Raw genomic sequence first — 23,268 nt, 5'->3', positions numbered from 1 at the left:
CTCTTAATATTTAAAATGTTCTAACAATTATTCCATGGTATACTAGTCTCAGTCTTCAGACTAACAGTCACCGGAAGTTTACATCACTACTGTAAGAACATGAGTATGTTTTACATAATTATGAGAAATGATACTATGTTATTTCATATGTTTCTCTAGAGAAATATTTGCTGTTTTCTTCAAGACTATCTAGACTCCAATGTAAGCTAGATTCTTAGGTAGGTGCATGGCATTGATCAAAGTTGAAATCCAAGAGTACATTATTGTAATCTTTGTAAAATAAAAAACTTAGGCACCTACAAATTTAGTATATACCTTAGGGAAAATAAAACATTAACAGGATTTAATTTGTATTAAGGAAATTGTAAGCTGTGGTTTACTTTTTTATATATAGTACTTTCCAGGAGCAGATGAGCCATTACAGTATCCTTGTCAGTATTCAGATGAAGGACAGAGCAACTCTGCCACCAGTACAGGTAAATGGATAGATTGGAAGAGTATTGACTTGATTTTTCTTTCGTCTCTATTCCCATGAAATTATAATCAAGAAGTAATGAATAATGTCCCCATTTGCATTTTAATTCCTTCATTTCATATGATTGACTGCAATTTGAGTTTACAGGTGCGTCATTCTTCATGTAGGTACCCTGATTAAAGAGTTATTGAAGACCTGCTTCCAAGTCTTGGAATTCCTACATAATTATGAATAAAAAGATGGCATATTGTATTACAGTGAATGTCATTCTTAACTTGAAAAATCACTTTTACATGGATACTACTAGATCAAATAGTATTAGAAATTATTGTAAATGTATTTAACACATTTCTTCATCATGAACACCCTAATTTTTGTTCTCTTCTACAGAGGCTCTGATTTAAGAAGCTATGTTAAAAGTTCCTTAGTTTTCCGAAATGTGAAGTAGTAGTGGGACATGTAATTTGTGGTCATCAAAAAGATAGTAGAAATAATACTGTAACTTAGAAATATTGTACTTCTCAAAATATAGTGGCATTATAAGCATTTCATTATTAATTAAAACTTAAAGATATGTGTGTGTCTATATGCACATGTATTTACCCTGCATTTATTGACAAATACTTTTACTGATCTATTTCTCCCACCTCAAGAATAGTTTTATTTATTTTAAGATGGTTTATTGTTTGGCTAGTTACTCTCAAATTCCAGTTTTACTGAAAAGATTTTGAGTTGCTCTGAATTCTAAAATGTACTTCTCTAAAATTCTATCATTTGTGTCTCCCATGTCCTCTAAACCCTCTCTTCATTTCCTTACTGTGACCTTGAATTTTTTGAGCCTCCCACCTTTTCACTGGTCCTCAGTCCTCTTAGGTCCTTTTTTCTTTCTCCCTCCACTTAATTCCAATCAACTATTATAATTCCTTGGGAATAATTTTCATCTTTCTAGCCTCTCTCTCAAGCTTGCTTGGCTAAACCACAAGCCTAATAAAAGCTGACACTCGGCTTACTCCTTGCCTGTACCAATGCAGCTGAGTGTGGCTGGAGATAGCACAGGTTTACTATCCTCACGTGCATGTTTAGTGCTATTGGACAGTTGTACTATATTGTAGTTCATCTCTTTCCTCCTATATGTCTTAATTTTATACTGTAGCCTCTCCTCAGACTTCAAACACCTCCTCGCCACTCCTCACTCTCAGCTGATCTTGTTTGCTCTTTCTCTGAGAAAATTGGAGTAATCGGAAGACAGCTTCCACAACATCTGTGCCCATCTACTCTGCTTTCTTCTGTTACTCTGGCTAAACTATCCATACTTCTGGCCAAAGGTGTACCTTTCTGCCTGTGCATTATATCCCATCTGCTCCTCTGAGCAATTCTCCCCTGTCTCTTGCATCATCAGTTTTAGCTTTCTACTGGATCATTCCTAAAACATACGTAGTCTGTATTTGCATTCACTAGCTTCTCTTTTCCCCTTCTTTCTTGAGCTGACTCCATTCAGACATATTATGCCAGTACTTCAGAATTGTTCTTGTCAAGGTCACTAGTTATCTCTACATCACTACATTTAAGGAATCATTTTCATTTCTCATCTTGACTCTCAGTAGCACTTGACCTAATTCATTACTTTCTCCTTCTTACAGACAGCACTTTCTTCAATTGGCCTCCGAGATACCATACTAGCCTAGATTCCATCTTACATCTCTGGCCGTCTGTTCTCAGTTTTCTTTGCTGGTTATTCCTCATCTCCCCAACCTAGAAATGTTGGAGTGCCCAGGGCCTGGTCATTTGGCTTCTTCACTTATCTGTCTGCACTCATTTCCTTGGTAACCTCATTCAGTATTATGGCCTTATATACCATCTGTTGGCTCATAATGTTTTCCATCTTATACCTGAACTCTATACTCATATATCCAACTATTTCCTTTACATCTACTAGAAACTCAAACTTAATATTTTCCAAACTGAGTTCCTGATACTTCCTTCAAACTCACTCTTCCTTTAGTCTTTCCCCATCTCAATTAATAGCCCTCAGTTCTTCTACTAGCTCAGGTTAAAAACCTTAAGTTATTCTTGACTATTAGAAGACTATTTAGGCATCTTGGTTCCTTTTTTGTGCTATCCTTAAGTTTCTCTTAAAATGGGTTTGTTTGGATATCTTCATTAGCTTGAAAAGTCTTATTTTATTTCTGTTCCTGCCTGGCTAGTTTATAAAAGAATGTAAGTTACATAATACTAAGTGAAGCATTTGTATTATTTCCAACCATTAGTCATAAATGTTTCTGCTTTTCCTAGGCTCATTCATGGACATTGCTTCTACAAATACGAGTAACAAAAGTGACACTAATATGGAGCAAGTTCCTGCCACAAATGATACTATTAAGCGCTTAGAATCAAAATTATTGAAAAATCAGGCAAAGCAACAGGTTTGTTATGTTATTACAAGTAAAACTGATAACCTTACCAGTAGTCACAATATTATACTAACTGAAATTAATTATTTACCATCTTCTATTTTATAAATCCTGAATTTTCTTCCTGAAACATGCAGAAGAGCTTACAAATAGAGACACGTAATGAGATTCTCCTACCATTTATTACCAAATGGTTTTTCCTTCTAATGATTGCTACCTTTGCCAACTCTAAATCCCTATCTATAATAATCCCTAAATGTAATGGTTGATGGTTAAAAATGTAAAATGGGTATATTTTGGCTGCGCTGCCCAGTTAGAGGAGTTGTTCTAAGTCTATCATTTCATGCTGTTCAGATTTATTATATTTTTGCCATTGTTGATTTTTTAAAATATTTCAAGGAGTGAGTTTATTCATTTTGCCTGAGGCATTTAGGTTAACGAATAATTGGGGCTTTTAGCTCCCAGTTCTAGTGACTGCCTTTTCATAAAGACAGTATCTGCAGCTTGCTTTCCCTTACCCCTGTAGCTCTCTCTCGTACAAACTTCCCTCTCCTTTCAGAGCAGAACAGGATCTATCAGAATCCCATTTGCCATCTTCCTCCTTTTAGGTTGCCTAAGATTGCTAAATCTAAAGAACTTCAGTAATTCAGATTGACCTGTAATTTTAACAGAGTGAATCTGGACGTTTAAGCTTGGGAGCCTCCCGTGGGAGCAGTGTGGAGAGCTTGCCCCCAACCTCTGAGGGCAAGAGGATGAGTGCTGACATGTCTGAAATAGAAGCTAGGATCGCTGCAACCACAGGTAAAAAGGAGCTACAAGTCTGAAGAGTGAAAATGTATATAAGCCTTTTTGGCCATGGTAGTTTCAGTTGTCAAAGGTTTTTTGTGTGTGTCTTATATTTTTTTTTTAATAGGAAGTAGGTTTACAATATATTTTTCTAAGTTACTAGCAATAATTTATGCATTTATCTCAAATTCCAAATAAGGAAGGTATGACTTGTAAAATTATTTGGATGAGAAAGTATGCCTTCCTCATTTACAGATTTTATCAAATGTAATTCTTTCTGCTCAAACATGAGTTGAATGTCTAAGTGAGAAATTGAAATTCTGCCAAAGCCAGAATATTTTGGGGATTTTCAGTGATACTACTAGATTTTTGTGCTGAACTCAAATAATAGCAAATATTTTGTTTCAAATTTAACAGAAAAATGTATTCCAGATCCATGTGGAATACATGGATTTGACCTTCTATCTGCTTCTTCATTCCAGTGACAAAATAATAGCTAAGCTTGTTGTGGTTAATTTTTTTAATTGTAAAATAAAATATCATAATTTTATTGGATCTTGAAAAAGCTAGCATTTAAATTCCATTGTTCAGTTCTTAAAATTATTAATCATGGAAGAACTGGTCAGCACAAAAACAATTACATGTTTTGTTACTTAAGTAAACTGACAACCTAATTCTCTGACCAGGTTTCATTTTAGTAATGCTGGTTTAATTTGGACTTTTTTGGTTTTTTGCTGATTCTTTCCAGGGATCAGGGGGAGCTGATTTTAAAAGTAAACACGTTTCTTTTGTGGAAAATGTGGAAATGTAAACAAGCCAAAAAAACTTACATAATTACCCCACTCAGAGATAAACACTTAACATTTTTGTGTATTTACCCCATCTTTTAACTATGTATGTGTATAAATGTATATTTTCATATGTATTTGCATCTTTTTTAACTTAGCTAACCAGTTTTTTAGGTCTTTTTTTCACTTATTTGGTTTTTTTCTAAATAGAATATTCTCATTGTGTGTGGAGCTCTTTTCAGAAAGAAGTTGTCAAGATGGACCATCATACTATACTTGTCTTCAACTAATCATGATCATTGATTTTATCAGCTAGTATTAGAATCCATTAGATATAACAGAATATCCGAAAAAACAGTGTCTATAACACATAAGCATTATTTTTCACACATAAACAAGTCTGGAGGTAGGGGGCTCTGTGATCTTGAAGTAACTGGTCTCCTATTTCTGTGCTGTAATCCCTATTGTATAGCTTCCATTCTCAAAGTTATCCTGCGCTCCAAAATGGCTGCTGAAGTTCCATTTCATCACTTCTACGTTCCAGGCAATAGGAAGGAAGACATGGGGGCAGGGCAAATAGACATCCAAGTTCTTTGAAGGAACATTCCCAGATGCCTCTCTTAACAACATCCACACATCATTGGTCAAAGTAACATGGTCGAATGGCTACACGTAGCTCCAAGGGAAGAGGAGATCTGCCCTCTTTTATCTGATGACTTTTCTGTCCTAAATAAAATCAGAGTACTATTGCTAAAACAGAAGGGAAGAGTAGAGACTGGCAGAAGATAGCTGTGTCTGCCACAGATGGGTCTTCAGAAACTATCAAGTTGAGTAGAAGTCACCAGCCACTGACAAGCCCATGAGTCTCCATGAGTCACAAGTATTTCTTTGGAGCAGGGTTGTCTCACTGTAGTGTCAGATGAACCCTACTCACCGGGACATACCCTCATGCTTTGAGGAACCCTTTTCACTTCAGGGATGTTGTTCAGGATAGATCTGCCACATACTAATTGCTCTCTCAAAACTGAAAATTGTTATAATAATGGTTTCATGTCTTCGCTAGTATCATATTTCTAGTCAAGCACTGGTTTTTTATTATTATTTACAGAAATGACTTTGCTAGAAGGATAACCACACACATTAAAATTTTGCCTAAATGTAGAACAAATGCTATTGCACATCCCTTGAGTTTTACACAATTTAAATTTTTTCATGAATTATCTTACTTGGAAAGAGTCATACTTTCCAGCCTTTTGACAGACTGTGTTTACTGTGAATGTACCCTAAACTTTGGAAAATATAATAAATATTTGGTACTAGAAATATGTATAAGTATGATTACAAAAGCATATACATTTCACACTTTGATTCAATAATTATTATTTAATCATTGGATTTTACTTTATAGCACACTTCAAGAAACACCTAACGTGAACATGTATTCCTGTGTTTGTGTAATTAAAACAAATACGACAACTTACTTTGTAATGCCTTTCTTCCTCTCCTCCTTCGTTCCCCCACCCCCATCACAGATCAGTGATTTCACTTAGGTAGACTGTTTCTATGAATATATTTGAAATTTTGCTTCCTCATTACCCTGCAGCTTTGTCTCTGTTCTTTTTATTTTTTTCTGCTAATTAAAACCAGTGTGTAAAACATCTTGTATTTGGTAGTTGTTTGCTCTTTAATCTCGCCTTTTCTGAGCATGGATGAAAAGTTAGGTAGTTCTGCATGCCATTCTGCATGAAATGTTATTAACATGAACTATTTGAAAATGAGTCTATTTTTGTAGTTAATCATTTTCCGTGTTACTGTTTGTGGTTGTTTGCACGTATACTGTATATATGTGTTTTTGCAGCCTATTCCAAGCCTAAACGGGGCCACCGTAAAACCGCTTCATTTGGCAACATTCTGGATGTCCCTGAGATCGTCATATCAGGTATCATAGACCACCTGAATTGGTCTAATAGCTGTGGAACCGGAATAATGATCCCTGGTACTTGTAAAATGCTTCTTGCTCCAATTTTTACAGGACATGAAAATGGATACCTTGCATGCAGTAATTAGGGAGACAGATTGAAAAACTACATTTATTCTGAAGCAGTCTTGAAAAGATACCTCTGATCTACAATAAGTGAGGATAAAATAGAAGAGAAAGTAAACCTTTTTGGAGAAGGGAGAACACCAACCCAGAATTCTACCAACTTCCTCTCTACTTTTAAGTGAGCACATGAGCTAAACCCAGACCTTTTTTGCACCCAACAGAAAGAGGAAACAACTAATTAAAATTTGTTATTTTCCTTGGCTCCTTTCCTTCCTCAGTTACTGCTTTTTGGGTCCCCTCTAGACTTTCTGTCCTAACCTCTTTCTGTTGGTAGCAAGTGAATGTGAAGTTGAGAGAAGAGAGTTGCTAAATAGCATTTTGCCTTAACCTGGAAAACAAAAAGTAAAGCTAAATGAGATGTGCTGTTTTGCAGGGTATCTTGCCAAAGAATCATGTAAAATAGTTGGTCAATTCTGATTTTTGTGTATTATCAGGAGAATCTCATAAATTACATGTTTTTATACCTAACTTACACATGGTACTTTAGTGTCTAAAATTGGTAAACTGCTTTATTTCTTACGGTGATCATTTCATAGAGGAATATGTTACCATTTTTAATAGAAACTTAAATGGCATATTGACCTTCAGTATTGATTAATGTATTATCAAAATTATCATTTATTTATCCCTTTAGGCTTTTCTCTACCTCTTTACCCAAAATCTTGATAAGGAAATACATATTTTCCACACACGTTCATGAGTGCGAGTTGGATGAATTCTTCAGCACGCTGTCCTTTGCCTGTGATTGTGTTTTTAGCAGTGTTGATAATTCTAGTTGAATACTTAATGGTTATTTTCTCCTCTACTAAACTGAAAACTATGTGAGGATAGAATCCATATCTTTGTGCATTATTTTGTTGTTGTTGTTGCTTATTATTGATTGTATCAGCAGTTGCTGGCTCAGTGCTTCACATATTAAGCATATTAACATAATGTTTAATAAATATGTTTATTAAATAAATGAACAGACCTATTGAGCATCTCCCCTGGTGAGAAACTAGCATACAAAAATATGAATTATACTATTCTTAGGTGCCATTTTGTCTGTATAAAACTATTTTATATTAATTTTTCCCTGGTTATCAAAGTGGTTTCTTATTTTACAACATCATTACTATTGCTATTCAAAGAGTAGAGTTAACCCATTTTTCACATGGTAATTTTTATTTATTGAATCTGGACTGCTTTAGAAATTAACAAATAGATCATTTTACATGGAGATCAGTTTACCTCCATGCTGAAAGGTACTGTGTATAAGGGATGTACTTTAAAGAGCTGGAAGCATTTAAACTTACATACTGCTGAACTGTGCTTCCCTTAAATGTTTGAGGGAATCAGGAAAATTTAGACAGATGGCAGTATAATCTTATGACTAAGCATTAAGAATAAATTTATATATGGCAGCGTAGCCCACGCTATACAAGATAATGGGGGAGGGAAAAATAAGGAAAGAGTAATAGTTTATAACTGTCAGGTACTACTGGCATCTAGTGGGCAGAGACCAGGGATGCCGCTAAACATCCTGATGTGTACCAGGCAGTCTTCTCCAACAAAGAATGATGCAGCCCAAAATGTCAGCAGTGCTGAGGCTGAAAACCCCTGATTAGATGTTCTTTGTGCCCTACAAAGTAGCTTAAAGTACATCTTATTTTACCTTTATACAATCTTACAACTAGGTTATCGGATGAAATTATAGCTGTTTAACAGACGAAGAACTTAGATCTGATGATGTTTAGTGGTTTTTCCAGAATCATATAGCCAGGACCCCAACCCAGATCTTCTGACTCCAAGTCACATCCATTTTTTGTTCTTTTGTTTAAGTCAGAGAAGCTAGAGTAATTTCTTCTTGCTTTCTCTTAGTGTTCACATTAAGGAGAGCTCTTCAGCCAGGGAGATCCTCTTTTATGACATTGGGCCTTTATGGAATCAGGTAACCTTAATTCTCTTAATTGCCAGAGCAGCAGTGCTATTCATATGAAAATATTATTCAGTAATATCTTTTATTAAATATTCTTTTTAGGCTTTTTCCCCCTCAGATATCAAACATTAACTTACTCAGGTACACTTTCTTTAATAGAAGAATACAAGCTGTAGAATTGACACTAGTGGACATAAAAGCCAATCATGAATGTGCTCATAGGTAATGTTTTTAAATTAAATATAAAAATACCGCCCACCCTTTGGGAATATCTCAAATTTCCTACATGACATTTTAATTGTAAAGAAGAGTGATACTTAATTTCCAAAATTTCTTAATACTTCCTAGAAATTGTTTTGTTCTAAGTGGATTTCCCACAAGCTTTATGGTATTAGCAAATACTTCTTGATATATTCAAACTGTTTAATTAGCATTAAAACCCAATTGCAAGGATTCTTTTTAAATATAGCTTTTTAAAAATCTTATTTATATGGATAAGAGTTTCATTAATACTTCCCTTTGGCCAAGTGCAATATACTGAGTCTAATGTACTTCTTGGAATGAACTACCTCTCTTAATAATTATTGAGCAATCCTTCAAGCATCACAAAAAGGTTTTGTATATATATCTTTATAGTCACTAAAATGTCTAACCTAGTAATAGGTAAAGAAATGCAAAGACCCTAATCTTGTAATCTTGTTTTTTGCTTGCTCTTCAAAATGTGTATACTATGCCATCAGTCAAATGTGGAAGAAAAAGCAACTTAGCAAAACAGCAGTATTTATCAATTTAGTAGTCTCTCAGATCATACAGAAATTAACCTTTAATACCTTAGGACTCCCTGTGGGTCAGACTGTACAATTTTTTATACCTCTTCTACCATATTACTGGCTCTGAAGAACTGACAAACTTTTGTACGGTAACCCTTCCTTCTTTCCACTGTCCATCTGCCCTTAAAAGAGTGAGCTTTATAGATTAGCCTGGCTCCTTTTTACCAAGGAAGACACGCAGCTAAGAGCAAATTACCAGTAGAGTGTGTGACATTTTGCTGACTCTTCCTTTGTAGAGAAGGTCCTGCCAAGTAGCAGTGTGCTACCTAAGCAAAGTAAATGTAAATGTGGAAGTTTCTTGCCCAGTATTTAGACCATATGAACTACAGTTTTCTAATGCATTTGCTTGCTGATAAGTTGGAAGGGACTTTGAGAAAAGAAATAGATTTTCTTAAATGTTTTTTATTAAAACTTGAGTTTTAAAAACCATATCCTTTCTCCTTTCAGCCAGTACATCTAATTTGTTACACTTATATTTGAAGAAAAGGGAATAGGTAGCAGATTATTGGATTCCTTGAAGTTTTTCTAGACTTTTTTTGTTCTAGGACTTTAATAAGGGCAGTAAGAACACAGATCTTTGTTTTGCATGGATTTTCTTTACTTTTTCCCATATTTTCTTTTTGTCACTATCTAAGCTTCCAAGAATCTATTTTTCACCCACCTTTATCTCAAGTACACAAATGAAATAGATTATTGTGATTGTGAAACTATGTAAGACATTCTAATGCAGTTCATCTGATGTTAGAAGAATACCTAAATTTTACATTTCTTTTAAAAATCCAAATGTCAAAGAGGAACAGGTAGAATGCCTAAATATTACAAAAAAAGAGGAACAACCTTTTTCAGTTTAACATGTAGAGTAAGAGAATAAGTAGTTAAGATAGCGAATTATTTTTCATGCTTGTAGCATCAGTAATGGAAGATGGGTTGTTCTGCTCTGGAGCCTTTGTGTGAGTAGTTATAGCATTTAAGGAAATAAACTGTAATTATAATGCATTCTAAAATCTACTGGAAAAAAATACTGTCATATACATATATACTTACCACCTATAAAAGATTTAATTAAACATTAGTCTTCTGCAATTCTACTCTGATATAAAATTTGTTGTACATGGTTCATACCGGCTTGATTGCTTTTATAAAGTGAAATGAGTTTCCCAAATGTGATATGCAAAAGTAAAATTTTCTAAATTACAGACATTTTTAATGCTATTATATCATCATAGATAATTCTAAATTTATTTCTTAGTTCAGATTAGATTATAATGCTTGATTTCAAGTACTTGAAAACCATCCATTCTATAGATGAACATTGCCTTGAAGTGCTTCAATTTGAGAACCTTGAACAGTGTTGCTTTAGTGTACCTTTTGTTATTTCTAAGCCTAAAATAATATGGCATAACATTCGAGAGCAATAAAATGCCTTGACCAAAGAGGATTTTCTGTCTTATATACTGTTCTTAAGGATATGCAAAAGAAGATTGAATATACAAATGTTTTTGAGTCAGATCTTACTGAAATAGATAAGATTTTTGCCTAGTTTCCTGAAGAGCCTGAACTTAATTGATATTTATTGTTTGTTATATCATTCTTAAAGCTAAAAAGAAACCCTAGGTGTCCTTATGATTTCAGCCGCATTTAGATCTCTTAACTGAATAAAAAACGCGTATTCGCTTTTAATTTCAGTCAAGGACGTTTAGCTCTATTGTATATTGGTTTTTTACTAACAGTATGATAAGTAGTAAATTGGAGTAAGTAGAATGTAGAGAGGCCCAAACATTTTAACTGAAAAATAGATGGGTAGTTAGGCTTCTAATACTTGTATCTTGTTGCCCTCCTTCAGAAGTTTCAAATGTCAGGTATTGGCAAATAAATTATCTAGGTGGGGAGGGCTTTATAGAATGCTTAAACAACTGGAAGCAGAGATACTTTTCAAGGACACCTGAGCACTATTTTGCTTTCTCCACCAAGATGAAAATATCACTTTTTTAATAGTATATTTGGTTCAAGAGCCGGTTGATAACTAATGTTTGTAAACCTTTCTTTAACTGGAAGCATGTAAGTTATTAAATATTTCCTCCAGACTACTGCAGCACCAATATGAAGAGGCAAAGAGAGAAAGAATTGAGTTTTTCTAGATCTGGCAAGTTCTTACCTAGCACAGATAGTGTCATTAGCAGATGTAAGCCTTTGATAGGGATCCTAGGGCTAAGGGGTGCTGTACTAAGATGTACTGTACTAGTTTCTGTGTATAGCCACCTCACTTTCAATAAAATTCTCTATTTGTGGCATATTAAATAGGGAAGTTAATCTAACTTTATAATGAATATTTAGGTGGCCTTTCTGCCATATTGTATAGTCTACCAAGATCACTTTTTGTAATCTAAAAAATTCAACTCTAACCTAATAAAGCTGGTTTATTGGAAAGCAAATAAACCACCTGACGGACCTTTCCAGTGAAAGAGCCAGAATTTGTTAAAATTAGTAAAGAAATACGAAACTTTGGCAGCCTAAATTAGAACATATATTTTAAAATTACATGTTCAGTTTACCATGAAGCAGTAATGTAATGCTAGTGTATCATGCTATGCATTTTTTTAAATCTTGGGTATTTTACACATGAAGAGAATGGTGTTCCGTAATTTGTAATATTCAAAACTCGTGAATCTCAAAATTTCTAACATTTAGGTTAAGAGAAGTCTCCAGGAAAATACAGTGTTGATTCTTACATGAAGACAGTCTTCAGGAAGTTTTAAAGTAGAAAATAAGAGTAGTGTAAGTCAAGGAAAACTATGAGCTTAACTGATAAGAAAAATTACAGGAGTGGCTGTCTGGGACCTAAGCCAGCAGTCTCTGGAAGAAACCCGGGATAACTTTTAAATACCAGCTCAGGAAATCAGTTGTACTTAAAAGAGGAGCTTTTTTGAAGAGGGGCTCTGTTTTAATGACATTACTGTAAAAAGAATGGAACTGACCCCTAAGTTGCTTTCTATTTGCGGGGGGCAGGAGTGCAGATTTAGTATGCACTGGCAATGTGATGTATTCTTAGAAGTCATTCTAAAAAGTGGAATTTGTTCTCTATTATAAGACATGAACATTCCAGAATTCATTACAGAATGAAATACTCAGGATAGCATATGCAGGTTTCAGATTCCTTGATCAGGCATCTGTTTACATCATGCTGTCCTCATTTCTACTACTTTTTCCATTTACACTACCATGTATAATATAGGTATGTACATATCAAAGGACCAAAAAAGGTAAAATGAGTGAATGTCTAAATTAGTATTCAGTTGCAAAAAACTTCAGAATCAATTCAAATTTACTGAGAACACACCCAGTAATTTTCATTTGAAGTAATAGGAGGTTGATTTTTCTTACATTCATATTTCTAAATTATGACTTAAAATTTAATATTGGAGCAACAAGTATTTGTTGATTGCAATCCTGTTTTGCTTTGTCTGAACTATCTGCCAGATGGTTTCTGCCATGGTTGTGCTAATTAAAATGCATTGCCTAATACTGCTTGCTTTGATTCATGCAATAGCTTAAAGATTTCTCATTTTATGGCATTTGTTAACTGTCAGCTCTTCTTTACCTTACTTCCTTAAAAGTTTTTACTTCCCTTTTCTCCTATCCTTCCACCTAAATTTAAGTTCAGTTTTTGTTGTTATTGCAATGGTGATGTAATGGTTTATAGACACATGTGTTGGGTGGTTCCTCAGATTCACAAATGTTGCTGTGTTGCTAATCTGAAAAGAGAATTCCAGACACTTTTACAAGCCTGTCTCATCACCGCTAATTTTAGAATGAATGTGTTGAATGAAATGTGCCTAAAATTGCTTATTAGTCACGGTTGCGGGGATCCTTTTTGTCCTTGGGAAATAGGGGTAGTTGAAAGTATTCATAAAAGTAATCTAGTGGATCTAATTCAATAAATGCACAGTTTTGTTGTTTTAGTTTGTAATGAAAAGTTGAAATTTTTGGAATAAAATGAAATTTGAAGTAAATGTGAATTCAGATAATGCAAATAATTATAAAACGTAGCTTAAAATGGAAAAAACTGATGATGTCTTACATTTGCAAGAGGAGTTACAAATTTGAGTTTTTATATTCACTACACATATTATTCTATTAAACATTCTTATTCCATTGTAAGGTCCTTTTAGTTTATCTGCAGCATAATAATGGGGTCATGTGGGTTAAGGTGCTAAATTATATTGCTGATTGGTTTTAAAAGGATGTCTCTACGAAAGATTCTGGAAGTCTAAAATTTTAAGAATGAATTCTGTCTACTAATCGGGAAACTACAATTAGAGTGAGTACATGTTCTAAGTGTTGCCCACTAGTTGAGAAATTACGTAATACAGATTTCAGAGTCAAAAGAATTTTGAGTATTGTATCAGCTGTTACTCAGTATTTTGGTGTTTCCTTTTAGACAGCTGATCTCTCACGTTAGAAGATACTGCATAAACAGCCTTATTCCCAAATAAAAGTGCTGAGTGAAGCCATTGCTCAATTCATTGTTTTACTGAGGACTTATATGTGTAGAATTCTCTCATAAATTGATTTTTAATTAAATTAATTATAAACATAGAAGTTTCTAAAGCAGAATTAACACAATAGCCCATTTCAACAAGCTGTATATTTGAGAACAGAGTGACAGTTATTAACATCCAGTAGGAAATTAAGAGTTGTTGTTCACAAATAATAAATTACTAGATTCTGACAAAGACTAATGGGGATTAAGTAAGCGTGACTCAATATAACAAATTTAAGCCTAAGCGTCTTCTAGGCCCTGAAATGAACAAGGTATTGCTGCCAGTTAAAGTCTTACAACCTGCTAGCTGTCTTGCTGTAAAAACTGTAACGTAAGGCCCTTGAAATAGATGCCGTCATCAGCCCCAGCCCCCAAGCATTCATCTATTTAAACACATGACAGAAGATGGTGGAAGAGAGTTCAGCAGCTATTCATGTGGTAGAAGTGGTTATTGTATTAGGACATACTCTGTTGTAGGCCAGCAACTTTTGAGTTAAAACACTGCAGCTGTTTCTCTTCCTTTCTTTACATCTTTCTCTTCTTTTTTTTTTTTTTCTTAGCAATAAACTCACTTTTTTTTCCCCACAAACATTTTGTGTAGATCCAAGGAGCAACAAATTCCAACTTTCTGCTGTAGCAATTGCACGCTTTTTGTCTGTTTGACTAGATTTTAGTATTTTACTTTTTTTCTTCTTTTTAAAGGCAACGGACAGCCAAGACGTAGATCCATCCAAGACTTGACTGTAACTGGAACAGAACCTGGTCAGGTAAGACAACATTCAAATTTTCTATCTTTGAAGAATACTAGGCAGAAATCAAGAATTAACTGTATTCTACTCTGCAAAATTAGTTTTATGAGTTGACCTAAAGTTGTGATAGAGAAATTCATTGCACCTGAACTTAAATACTTAGGAGGGGGGGAAAAACATAGGTGCCATTGTTAATTTAACTTGAAAGATAATTTATTAAAGTAGGTTTATTAAACTCCATGGAAAAGTAAATTGTTCATTAGCACTGTATATATGTTATATGGTTTTATGTATGTTTTAATAAGTATTCAATTTTATAATTTAACAATTTATCATTAAAGTGTCCTTTAAAGTGAATCATTAGTATGTCTCCATTTTACTAATAAGGGTAGTAAACATTTCCCCAATAAGTTGCTACTCCTCTAGGGCCACGTAGGGCATTACATGGAGAACTCTAACGTCTTTTAACTTGGCATATCCACTGGATTAATATTTTTTTCAAATATCCTTAAGATAACATTTACTAAGCAAATGTGTAAACTCTCGAAAGGCTTCTATTCCAGTGGTTAAGATTTCATTGTTTATATTTCAGGATCCTCCTCTAAACTCTCCTTGTCTCTTTATCACTGCTGCTTTGCAGATGATGCAGACAGTGTTATAATTTAAGCCATTACTTATTAGTGCAGAGTTTTAACCCACCAAGTATATAAAAGTAGCTCAGTCATTGTTTTTTCTGTGTTACTCAGATAAATACACTTGACATATATAATTTATTATATACTATATTCTGTAAAATGAGTGAAGATTAATTATAAGGTGTTTGTTTTCAGCTGTACAAGAATAAGTTTTATGAGAGCAGCATAAAAGTAATGAAATTAATAAAGTAATGAAATTATTACATATTAAGAAGTATTAAGTATTAAATTATTAAGTATTAAGTAATGAAATTATTACATCATGACCCATATTTTTGTAAAATTTTAGCATTTATATATTATAAACAGTCTGTTGTAATTTATGATAATATGTATTAGTACTTGTCATCCTAAAAAGGTATTTTATTATTATATCATTTTTATAATATACTTAAAATTTGGGAGATCCTTTGTAGTCATTAATAAAAAAGTCTTTTATACCCATCAACTTAACCAACTTACCAAAAACCACTTCAAATATTTAAGTGGTGAATATCCTTGATCTTCATGGAAATATGTTTATTTCACAAAATGCTTATAAACACATATATAAATAAAATCTATATAGACACATTAATTTATTATGTTTTGTGATACTAGTGACTCTAAATCTTGATTTCATTATTTAGTGATAGTTTTTTTCAGTGTATCTGTTTTTGTAAGACCCCAGAACTTTTGGCTGAAGTTTCCCGTTTTCTCCCCCTCAGATACTTAAAAGTTTTAATCAGCCCATTTAGTAACAGATAGTTTGACATCTGCTATTTGCTTTGATTCTTTGGAGGTTTGATGAGCTCAGCCTTTTAAACTCTGTTTACTATTGCCACTGATATTCCAGTTATGAGAACTTCTAGCCAAGTGTTTGACTAGGAATGAGAAGCTTGTCCTAAGACATGTCAGGAGCAGCTACTAGTTTGAAAGCTTTTCTGTAGACTCTAGAATAAAAGTGTTGCCATAATTCAGGACTGATCTTCCCACACCAAGTCTTACTTATTTCTTCACAAGTTCCACGTTATTTGAGATTTTGGTTGTTACCCTTTTAATTCACAATACCTTCAGGTAGTAAAATGCTGGAACTGAGGCCAACTATGGGTGTGGGACAGTCATTTGTGGAATTGTCATAGACCACTCTGAAAGATTTGGGGTGAGGGAGAGTTTGATATGGCAGTAAAACCTGTTCTGAAACAGGTGATGTATGACCATTGTGTAGCCACATTTTAAAACTGATCCACTCTTTCAAAATTATTTGTGTTATAGCCTTAAAATGCCTAATGTTCAGCTTGGCATGAGAGTGGCAAATACTAATCCTAATGTACTATGAAAACATTTCTCCCAAAAAATGTATGATAAGTGACCATTAAATCTTTTAAATTACTCACAAAGATGATATTCATTTGAGGAAGAAAAGTATTCACAATATGTGTTTTCAAAATTGGAAGGTGCCATCCTTTTTGAAGTCTGGCTAAACGTGATTCCATCTTGCAGAGGAAAGTAAACTTAATGTACTGCGGCTCTTGACTCAAAACATAATCTTAGTAAAACCACTTAGAATTTCCATCTGTAAACTAAAATTAAATTGGTTGTTTTTCTGCTGCCATCCATTTGAGAGGAATAGTAAATGAAGCAAGCTTCTTAATTAAAAGTAATGATATAAGTATAGGTATAAAAGATTGCATTCTTACAACATACAACTCACTTTCAAACATGGTGTTTTCATTAATTCAGGAAGTTTTTTAAACACTCAATAGATGTGACTTCCTAGAAGCTTTGAAAAGATACTGAGAAAGAAAAAAGCAGTCCCTGACATCCAGGAACTGGTTTGACACTGTGGCCTCACTGTTGTTAGTAGCTAGCCTTATTCTCAACGGCTGGCTGTCACAGCTAGAGTGTGTTACTGTCTTATTGGACATAATCTCTCAGAACACCAACATCAGACAGGATAATGCTGAGACCGTGATAAAAGGAGACAAAACAAGACTACTTCGGAATGTTTTCTAAGCACAGACAAAAACAAGGTCACTGTGCCACCCACAAAATACCTAACATTGTCCTCTCCCAGCTATTAAGAGTGACTGCTGCTTCTTTACCAATTACAGCTTGGTCCTCACTCTGGACTGCCCTCCCTGTGGAATTGCCCTTGCTTTCTGACAGCGGCCAATCTGGAACGAACCCCTCCTTCCTTAGAGTTTCCCCAAAATCACTCAACCAAAGCCTAAATCCTATAATACATTCTTTTTCTAAAACCCTCTTACTGAGACACCCCATGCTGCCCCATGGTAAGCATTCTCCTTCACTGCAATAAATATTAAACCCAACTCTTTCCACTGTTGGTGTGTTCTTGGCAGTCTTTGGCTAGAGGGCTTTGACAATACCAATAAAGCCTATTCCGCAAGGACCTCATTTGGAGAGATCAGACTTATGCCCAAATCAATTAGAAAACTAAAGTAATAACAGCTTCCATTTGTTGTGCACTGACTTTGTGCCAGATAGGCTCTTAGTATACATTATCAGAATGTTAATCCTGTTATCAGGATCTTAGTCCTGTGAAGTTGGTACTTTTCCACCTAATTTGCAGCCAGGTAAAGTGAGGATGAGAGAAACTGACCTAAGTCTCTTACTTCCTTATACTGCCAGTAATTCCTATAACCAGGTTTTGAATCCAGACCTGATTGCAAAGCACACAAACTCTATACTTTAATCATTCTGACTTGCATGTGAAACTAGATGTGATGCATGCTGTTATAGCCCTAGATCTCTTACATTTAGGTATTTTGGCTTCTAATAGTCTGCATTGTCATTAATTATTTAAACAGTTGTTAAGTGATGATGAATTGTAGCTGTATCATATCATTGAACAAGGTTAACCTATCTTGATAATAAATTTCTACCAATGACTGCACAAATTTATGTTTTATACACCTGGGTGAGCCATTCTGTGTTTCACTAAAACAATATACATTCTTATAAATGCCTGAATACCCCTTCTGGAATTGTATTCAGTATAGATCTATATTCAAGAATTCTCTTAGAGGAGGCTGCAGTCAGTGAAAATTACAACTGCAAGATGATACAGTTATGATTATTTAGAGAAGTGGGCATATTACATTTCCATATGGACTTTATAATCTACTTTTACTAGTCAAATATGTGACTTTGGGCAAGTTCCTTAATTTCCCTGAGCTTCTGCACCCTTATCTGCAAATAGGGACCATAACACCTACCTCCCGGAGTTCTTAACAGATGTGAAAGTACCAGGGCACACAGTAGATACTAATCCATGTTGTATGCCAGCCTCTCCACAGTGTGCCTCACCGGGCTCTTGATACCACTTCCTTGCTCTCATGATAGTGAGAAATAAAAAGAAAATAGCACTTGGAAAGGGAAAGAAGTAAAATCCACCAGCGTTCTTTCTGTATCATAAGGAAACCTTGTGTCAAGGATCATGGAAAGTATTTGCTTTAAAGGTCTCTTATCGCTTATTGAGTGATATTAATATACATTGTTATTATTTATTTAAGGGATGTGATTTATTATACTACTTTTGTCCATCTTCATTCTGCACCTCCTTTTGTGTAAACAAATGTTCTGGTGAACTCTAAATCAGAAACTTATGTAATAGTTTTGAATAATTCCTTCTTCATAGTATACCTTTCTATTGGAGAATAGACACGTTTCTTCTTTTTTTTCTTTTTCCGAGACACAGTCCCCCCTGTCAGCCAGGCTGGAGTGCAGTAGTGTGATCTCCACTCATTGCAACCTCTGCCTCCTGAGTTCAAGTGATTCTTCCACCTCAGCCTCCCGAGTAGCTGGGATTACAGGCATGTGCCACCACACCTGGCTAATTTTTGTTTTATTTTTAGTGGAGACAGGGTTTCACCATGTTGCCCAGGCTGGTCTCGAACTTCTGGCCTCAAGCGATCTGCCCGCCTCAGCCTCCCAAAGTGCTAGGATTACAGTCGTGAGCCACTATGCCCGTCCTCTGTTGGAGAACAGACACCTTTCTATTGTAGAAGACCATGTAAGAATAATAAAATTCTGAAATTTCCTTATGAAAAACTGTAGTGAAGCCAAAATTAGATCAAGCCTACAGACCTTTAGATTAGAAAGAATATTTTCAGTACAACCTTCATTTATAGATTTAATTATCTGTGACTACCATAATAAGTACCCATGTAAATCCACATTACCAACTTATACCCATTTTAAAAATATTTATATTATTGAGATGTTACTTCAGCAAGAATATCATAGAAGTCATCATTTCATCTCTTTGTTTTGTGCTTGTATAATTTTAGCTACTAAGATTTCTGAGGGTATTAAATAGCTTTTAAATGTCAGTCTAAATAATAACACTGGGTGTAAATTCCTGACTTATGAAAATATCTTCCCAGTCTTTCAGGTAAGATATTAAAAGCTGAGCTTTATTTTTGTCTGTAAAATAACTTCCAATTCCTTTTTATAAATATAGGGATAAATTTCTGGTCAAAGGCCAATTCTGGTTCATGTCTACTGATGGTAATCTGCCCCTGAGGTTTAAATTTGGCTTAGTATTCTTTTGCTGCCTTAAATTGCTGTGTCACGTTTCTATACTCTTGTGACTTTCATACCCAGTTCTTTTGGTAAGTCAAGTTTGCCTATATCTCTTAAACTTTGCAATTAATGTGGGGATAGAATAAGTAATTGTAAATGTCTTAGAGGAAGGAGCAACTTAAATGAGTTTTAATAGTTTGAGAGCATTTGTGACCCTCAGAATTTTACCAGTGATTTTAAAAAATAACTACTGTAAAAACTTCTTCAGTAGTTGGTTACAAGCAGTAACATAAATTCAGCCACAAACTAGTTTGAGTTTTTTTGTTGATTGTCAGACGTTATGTGTTCCTCTTATTTATGCCTTGTATTATTCACATACTCAAAAACTACATTTATCCCTTGTTTTTAAATATTTCCTTAGTTTTTTTATACAAACATATTGGCATATTTTTATTTATTGAGATACACATTTCTTAAAATATAAAGATTTATTTATTAGTTAATGAATTTAAATCTAACTCTGTGCTGGTCTAAAGACAGTTTTGAAACTTGCACTAAAAGTGCAAGCCTTATATTTCTTAGTTTCATAGCTGTTGGAAATTACAAGTGGGACAAACAAGCATGCACAGAAGGTGCTGAGAGTTTCTTGGAAAGTAGAAGGTGAAAAGAAAGGTGTAGCAAAGAATCATTTTGCAAAAGATTGAAGCTTAAGGAGTACTATAAAATTCCTATTAGGTCCAACTTATTTGTTTTAATATTGCAGTTGTTCAGTGACCTCTTTTTTAAATATACTAAATCCATTCTCATTTTAAAAACCTAATTATTACTTCTACTGTATTTTGTTGATTTCTCACAACTGATACTGATTCTTACATGTCACAAACATGTGTTTCTCTTTTTAAAATGTGCGTTAGCATTACACTGACTCTGAAACCCTGGTCTGCCACCACTTTGAAGGAAAAATGCTTTTGATTTATAATAGCAGTTATAACTATGGGCAAATTTGTGTACTTGCTTTCAGTCAAAGAAAGTTAAAAAGACTCAGGAATAATTTCATAATGTCTATACTTGCTTTATCAAGGGTAAAAGTATCCTAAAAGTAAGAGTGAAACATTTCATCACTGGTTTTCTTTGGTGTATGTCGTTGTTATTCTTATATACTAAAGGTAAATAAGCTTAAGCACCAATCTTGTATCTGAGTGCTAATAGCTTGTGTTCTCATTTTATTCAATGAGTATCTATTATGTGTTTATTATATATTCAGCAATTTCTCAGATCCTGGGAAGTACAATATAAAAAGTACACATGGTCTCTGCCCTTAAGAGGTTATAATACTTTTGAAGAGGAGTAAAACTTTGAGACTACTATAATTTCAGGCACAAGTTGAAGTAGGAACTGACTATACAGCCAAAATTCAAAGAAGAAAAAAATCTGGTGTGAAGACATTTCATGTACAGCATTTCATTTAATTTTTATAACCTTATAGATAGATAATACTGTCCTTATTTTCCTATTGAGTCTTAGAGGTAAAATAAGTTACCCAAAGCTGTACTAGTTAGAAATGGCAGAGCACAGTCAAACTCTGGGCTGTCTTGTCTCCAACACCCAACTTCTTACTGCTACTACTTTTTCTCATTCACACTTCATCAATGAGAAACCTAAGTCTCAGAGAGGCTGAGTTACTTACACAAGTTCACACAGCTGTAAGTGGCAGAATGGAGACATAAACCCCAGGTCTCCAAAGTATTAGACTGAAACATGTGAAGTTGCTGAGTTTTCTACAAAAACACCAGTTTTATCTGGTTCAGTTTTATACATGCCCTGTGCACTACACCATATTATCTTTAGGTGAATATGAGGTCAGGATTAAAAACTGCAAGGGAAACAGGGGCATGAGGAATTTTAAGAGGAGAGAAAATCCAGATGGGCAAGGTAAACCTGCTGATGGAGAGTCATGAATGCCAGAGTGAGAATTTCAGAATTGATTCAGTAACAATCAGTAAACGAACATTTTGCCTGCAGTACACTGTTAGGCACTCCATGTCCTCAAACACAAGGTCTGGCCTTGTACACAAACAACCAGAGAAGTGGCAAGAATCACCACATAATGTAGAAGAAAACCTGAGCTGGGCCTTACAGGAGTGGGGAGGGATTAACAAGGAGAAGAAAAGAACAGAACGAGCAATCTTATATGGAGTTAAAAATTGGTTATGGTGTAGAAAAGCTTTTTGGAATTTCTGAAGCAATTTCAATGGGTACCCAAAATGAAAGTCATATTTCATCAGTTTTTCTTCAAAGTTAATTTATGATTTTTTTCTCTGAAATTGTTAGGAAAGTACCTTTCACTAAAAGTATAATTAGATTGTTTGTAACACAAAGGATAAATGCTTGAGGGAATGGGTACCCCATTTTTCATGATGTGATTATTATGCATTGCATGCCTGTGTCAAAACATCTCGTGTACCCCATAAATATGTACTACTATGTACCCACAAAAATTAAAAATTATTTTTAAAAAAACAGAAATGAGAGGAAAACAAAGTACCTCTCACTGTTTACTATCCTGAATCCATTGTGGCTTTTCAAGACCTAAAATCATATAATTTTAGCACTATATGGAACACTTCTCATCACATTCTTAACCCAGCCCCAACCCCTCTCCAGATAAAGAGAGGTTGAAGTGATCTGAAGCAGACATTACAGCATAATTAGAACTCACATACGATGGATTCTACTCAAAGATACTTTTGTATTACATTTCATTTTACTTGTTGCAGTCTTGAATTTGAGTGTTTGTATATATGTTGAAGCTAGATATAAGATTCTTCATGAATTTATTTTAAATTTTATTTTCTATAACTCCATGTTCTTTTTTAAGTCTCTTCTTTGGTACTCAGTAACACATCAAGAAAAAAAGGGTGCTTTTTAAAAAGTCCTTATGAAACCCATTTTAGTTTCTGTGTCCTTTGAAAGGCTTTAATATATGAAATATAAATATATAGACAAGAATGTATATAATGTATAAGTTATGAAAATAATAAAATGAGCACTTGTGAACCCACCACCCAGCTTAAGGAATGGAACATTAGCAATCCCAGTGGGGGTTGGTCCCTGTGTGTTCCTCGCCTGTGGCCTTCCCTGTCATTTCCCCACCAACCCTCAGTGCCACGTTCTGTCATATATCATGTTTCCAGATATCATAAATACCTTTTATCTGATTAAGAAATCCTCTTCCCACTGGGCACAGGGGCTCACACCTGTAATCCCAGCACGTTAGGAGGCTGAGGCAGGAGGATCGCTTGAGCCCAGGAGCTCAAGACCAGCCTGCACAACATGGGCGAGACCCCGTCTCTACACAAATATTTTTTTAAAATTAGCCATGCATGGTGCCGTGAGCATGTGGTTCCAGCTACTCAGGAGGCTGAGGTGGGAGGATTACTTGAGC

The 23,268-nt window shown here is 34.5% G+C and overlaps 1 protein-coding gene across 5 annotated transcripts in view; it reads left to right on the top strand.

Moving 5' to 3' along the window:
* MAP3K7 (mitogen-activated protein kinase kinase kinase 7) overlaps positions 1–23,268 on the top strand; it is a 70,508-nt gene that overhangs the window by 35,574 nt on the left and 11,666 nt on the right. For 3 of the 5 annotated variants that reach the window (XM_009451653.5, XM_003950894.5, XM_001160579.7), the window contains exons 9-13: positions 395–476; positions 2,768–2,898; positions 3,558–3,687; positions 6,319–6,399; positions 14,555–14,619. In XM_009451653.5, coding sequence (XP_009449928.1) covers positions 395–476; positions 2,768–2,898; positions 3,558–3,687; positions 6,319–6,399; positions 14,555–14,619 — 489 coding nt within the window. The remainder of the gene's footprint in view (positions 1–394; positions 477–2,767; positions 2,899–3,557; positions 3,688–6,318; positions 6,400–14,554; positions 14,620–23,268) is intronic. The other 2 variants (XM_003950893.5, XM_003950892.5) reach the window with 1 other exon arrangement.

The sequence above is a fragment of the Pan troglodytes genome, chromosome 5, assembly GCF_028858775.2.
Source record: "Pan troglodytes isolate AG18354 chromosome 5, NHGRI_mPanTro3-v2.0_pri, whole genome shotgun sequence".
Classification (NCBI taxonomy): Eukaryota; Metazoa; Chordata; class Mammalia; order Primates; family Hominidae; genus Pan; species Pan troglodytes.
Note: the sequence above shows the minus strand (reverse complement) of the source record. Positions and strands in the feature narration are given on the sequence as shown.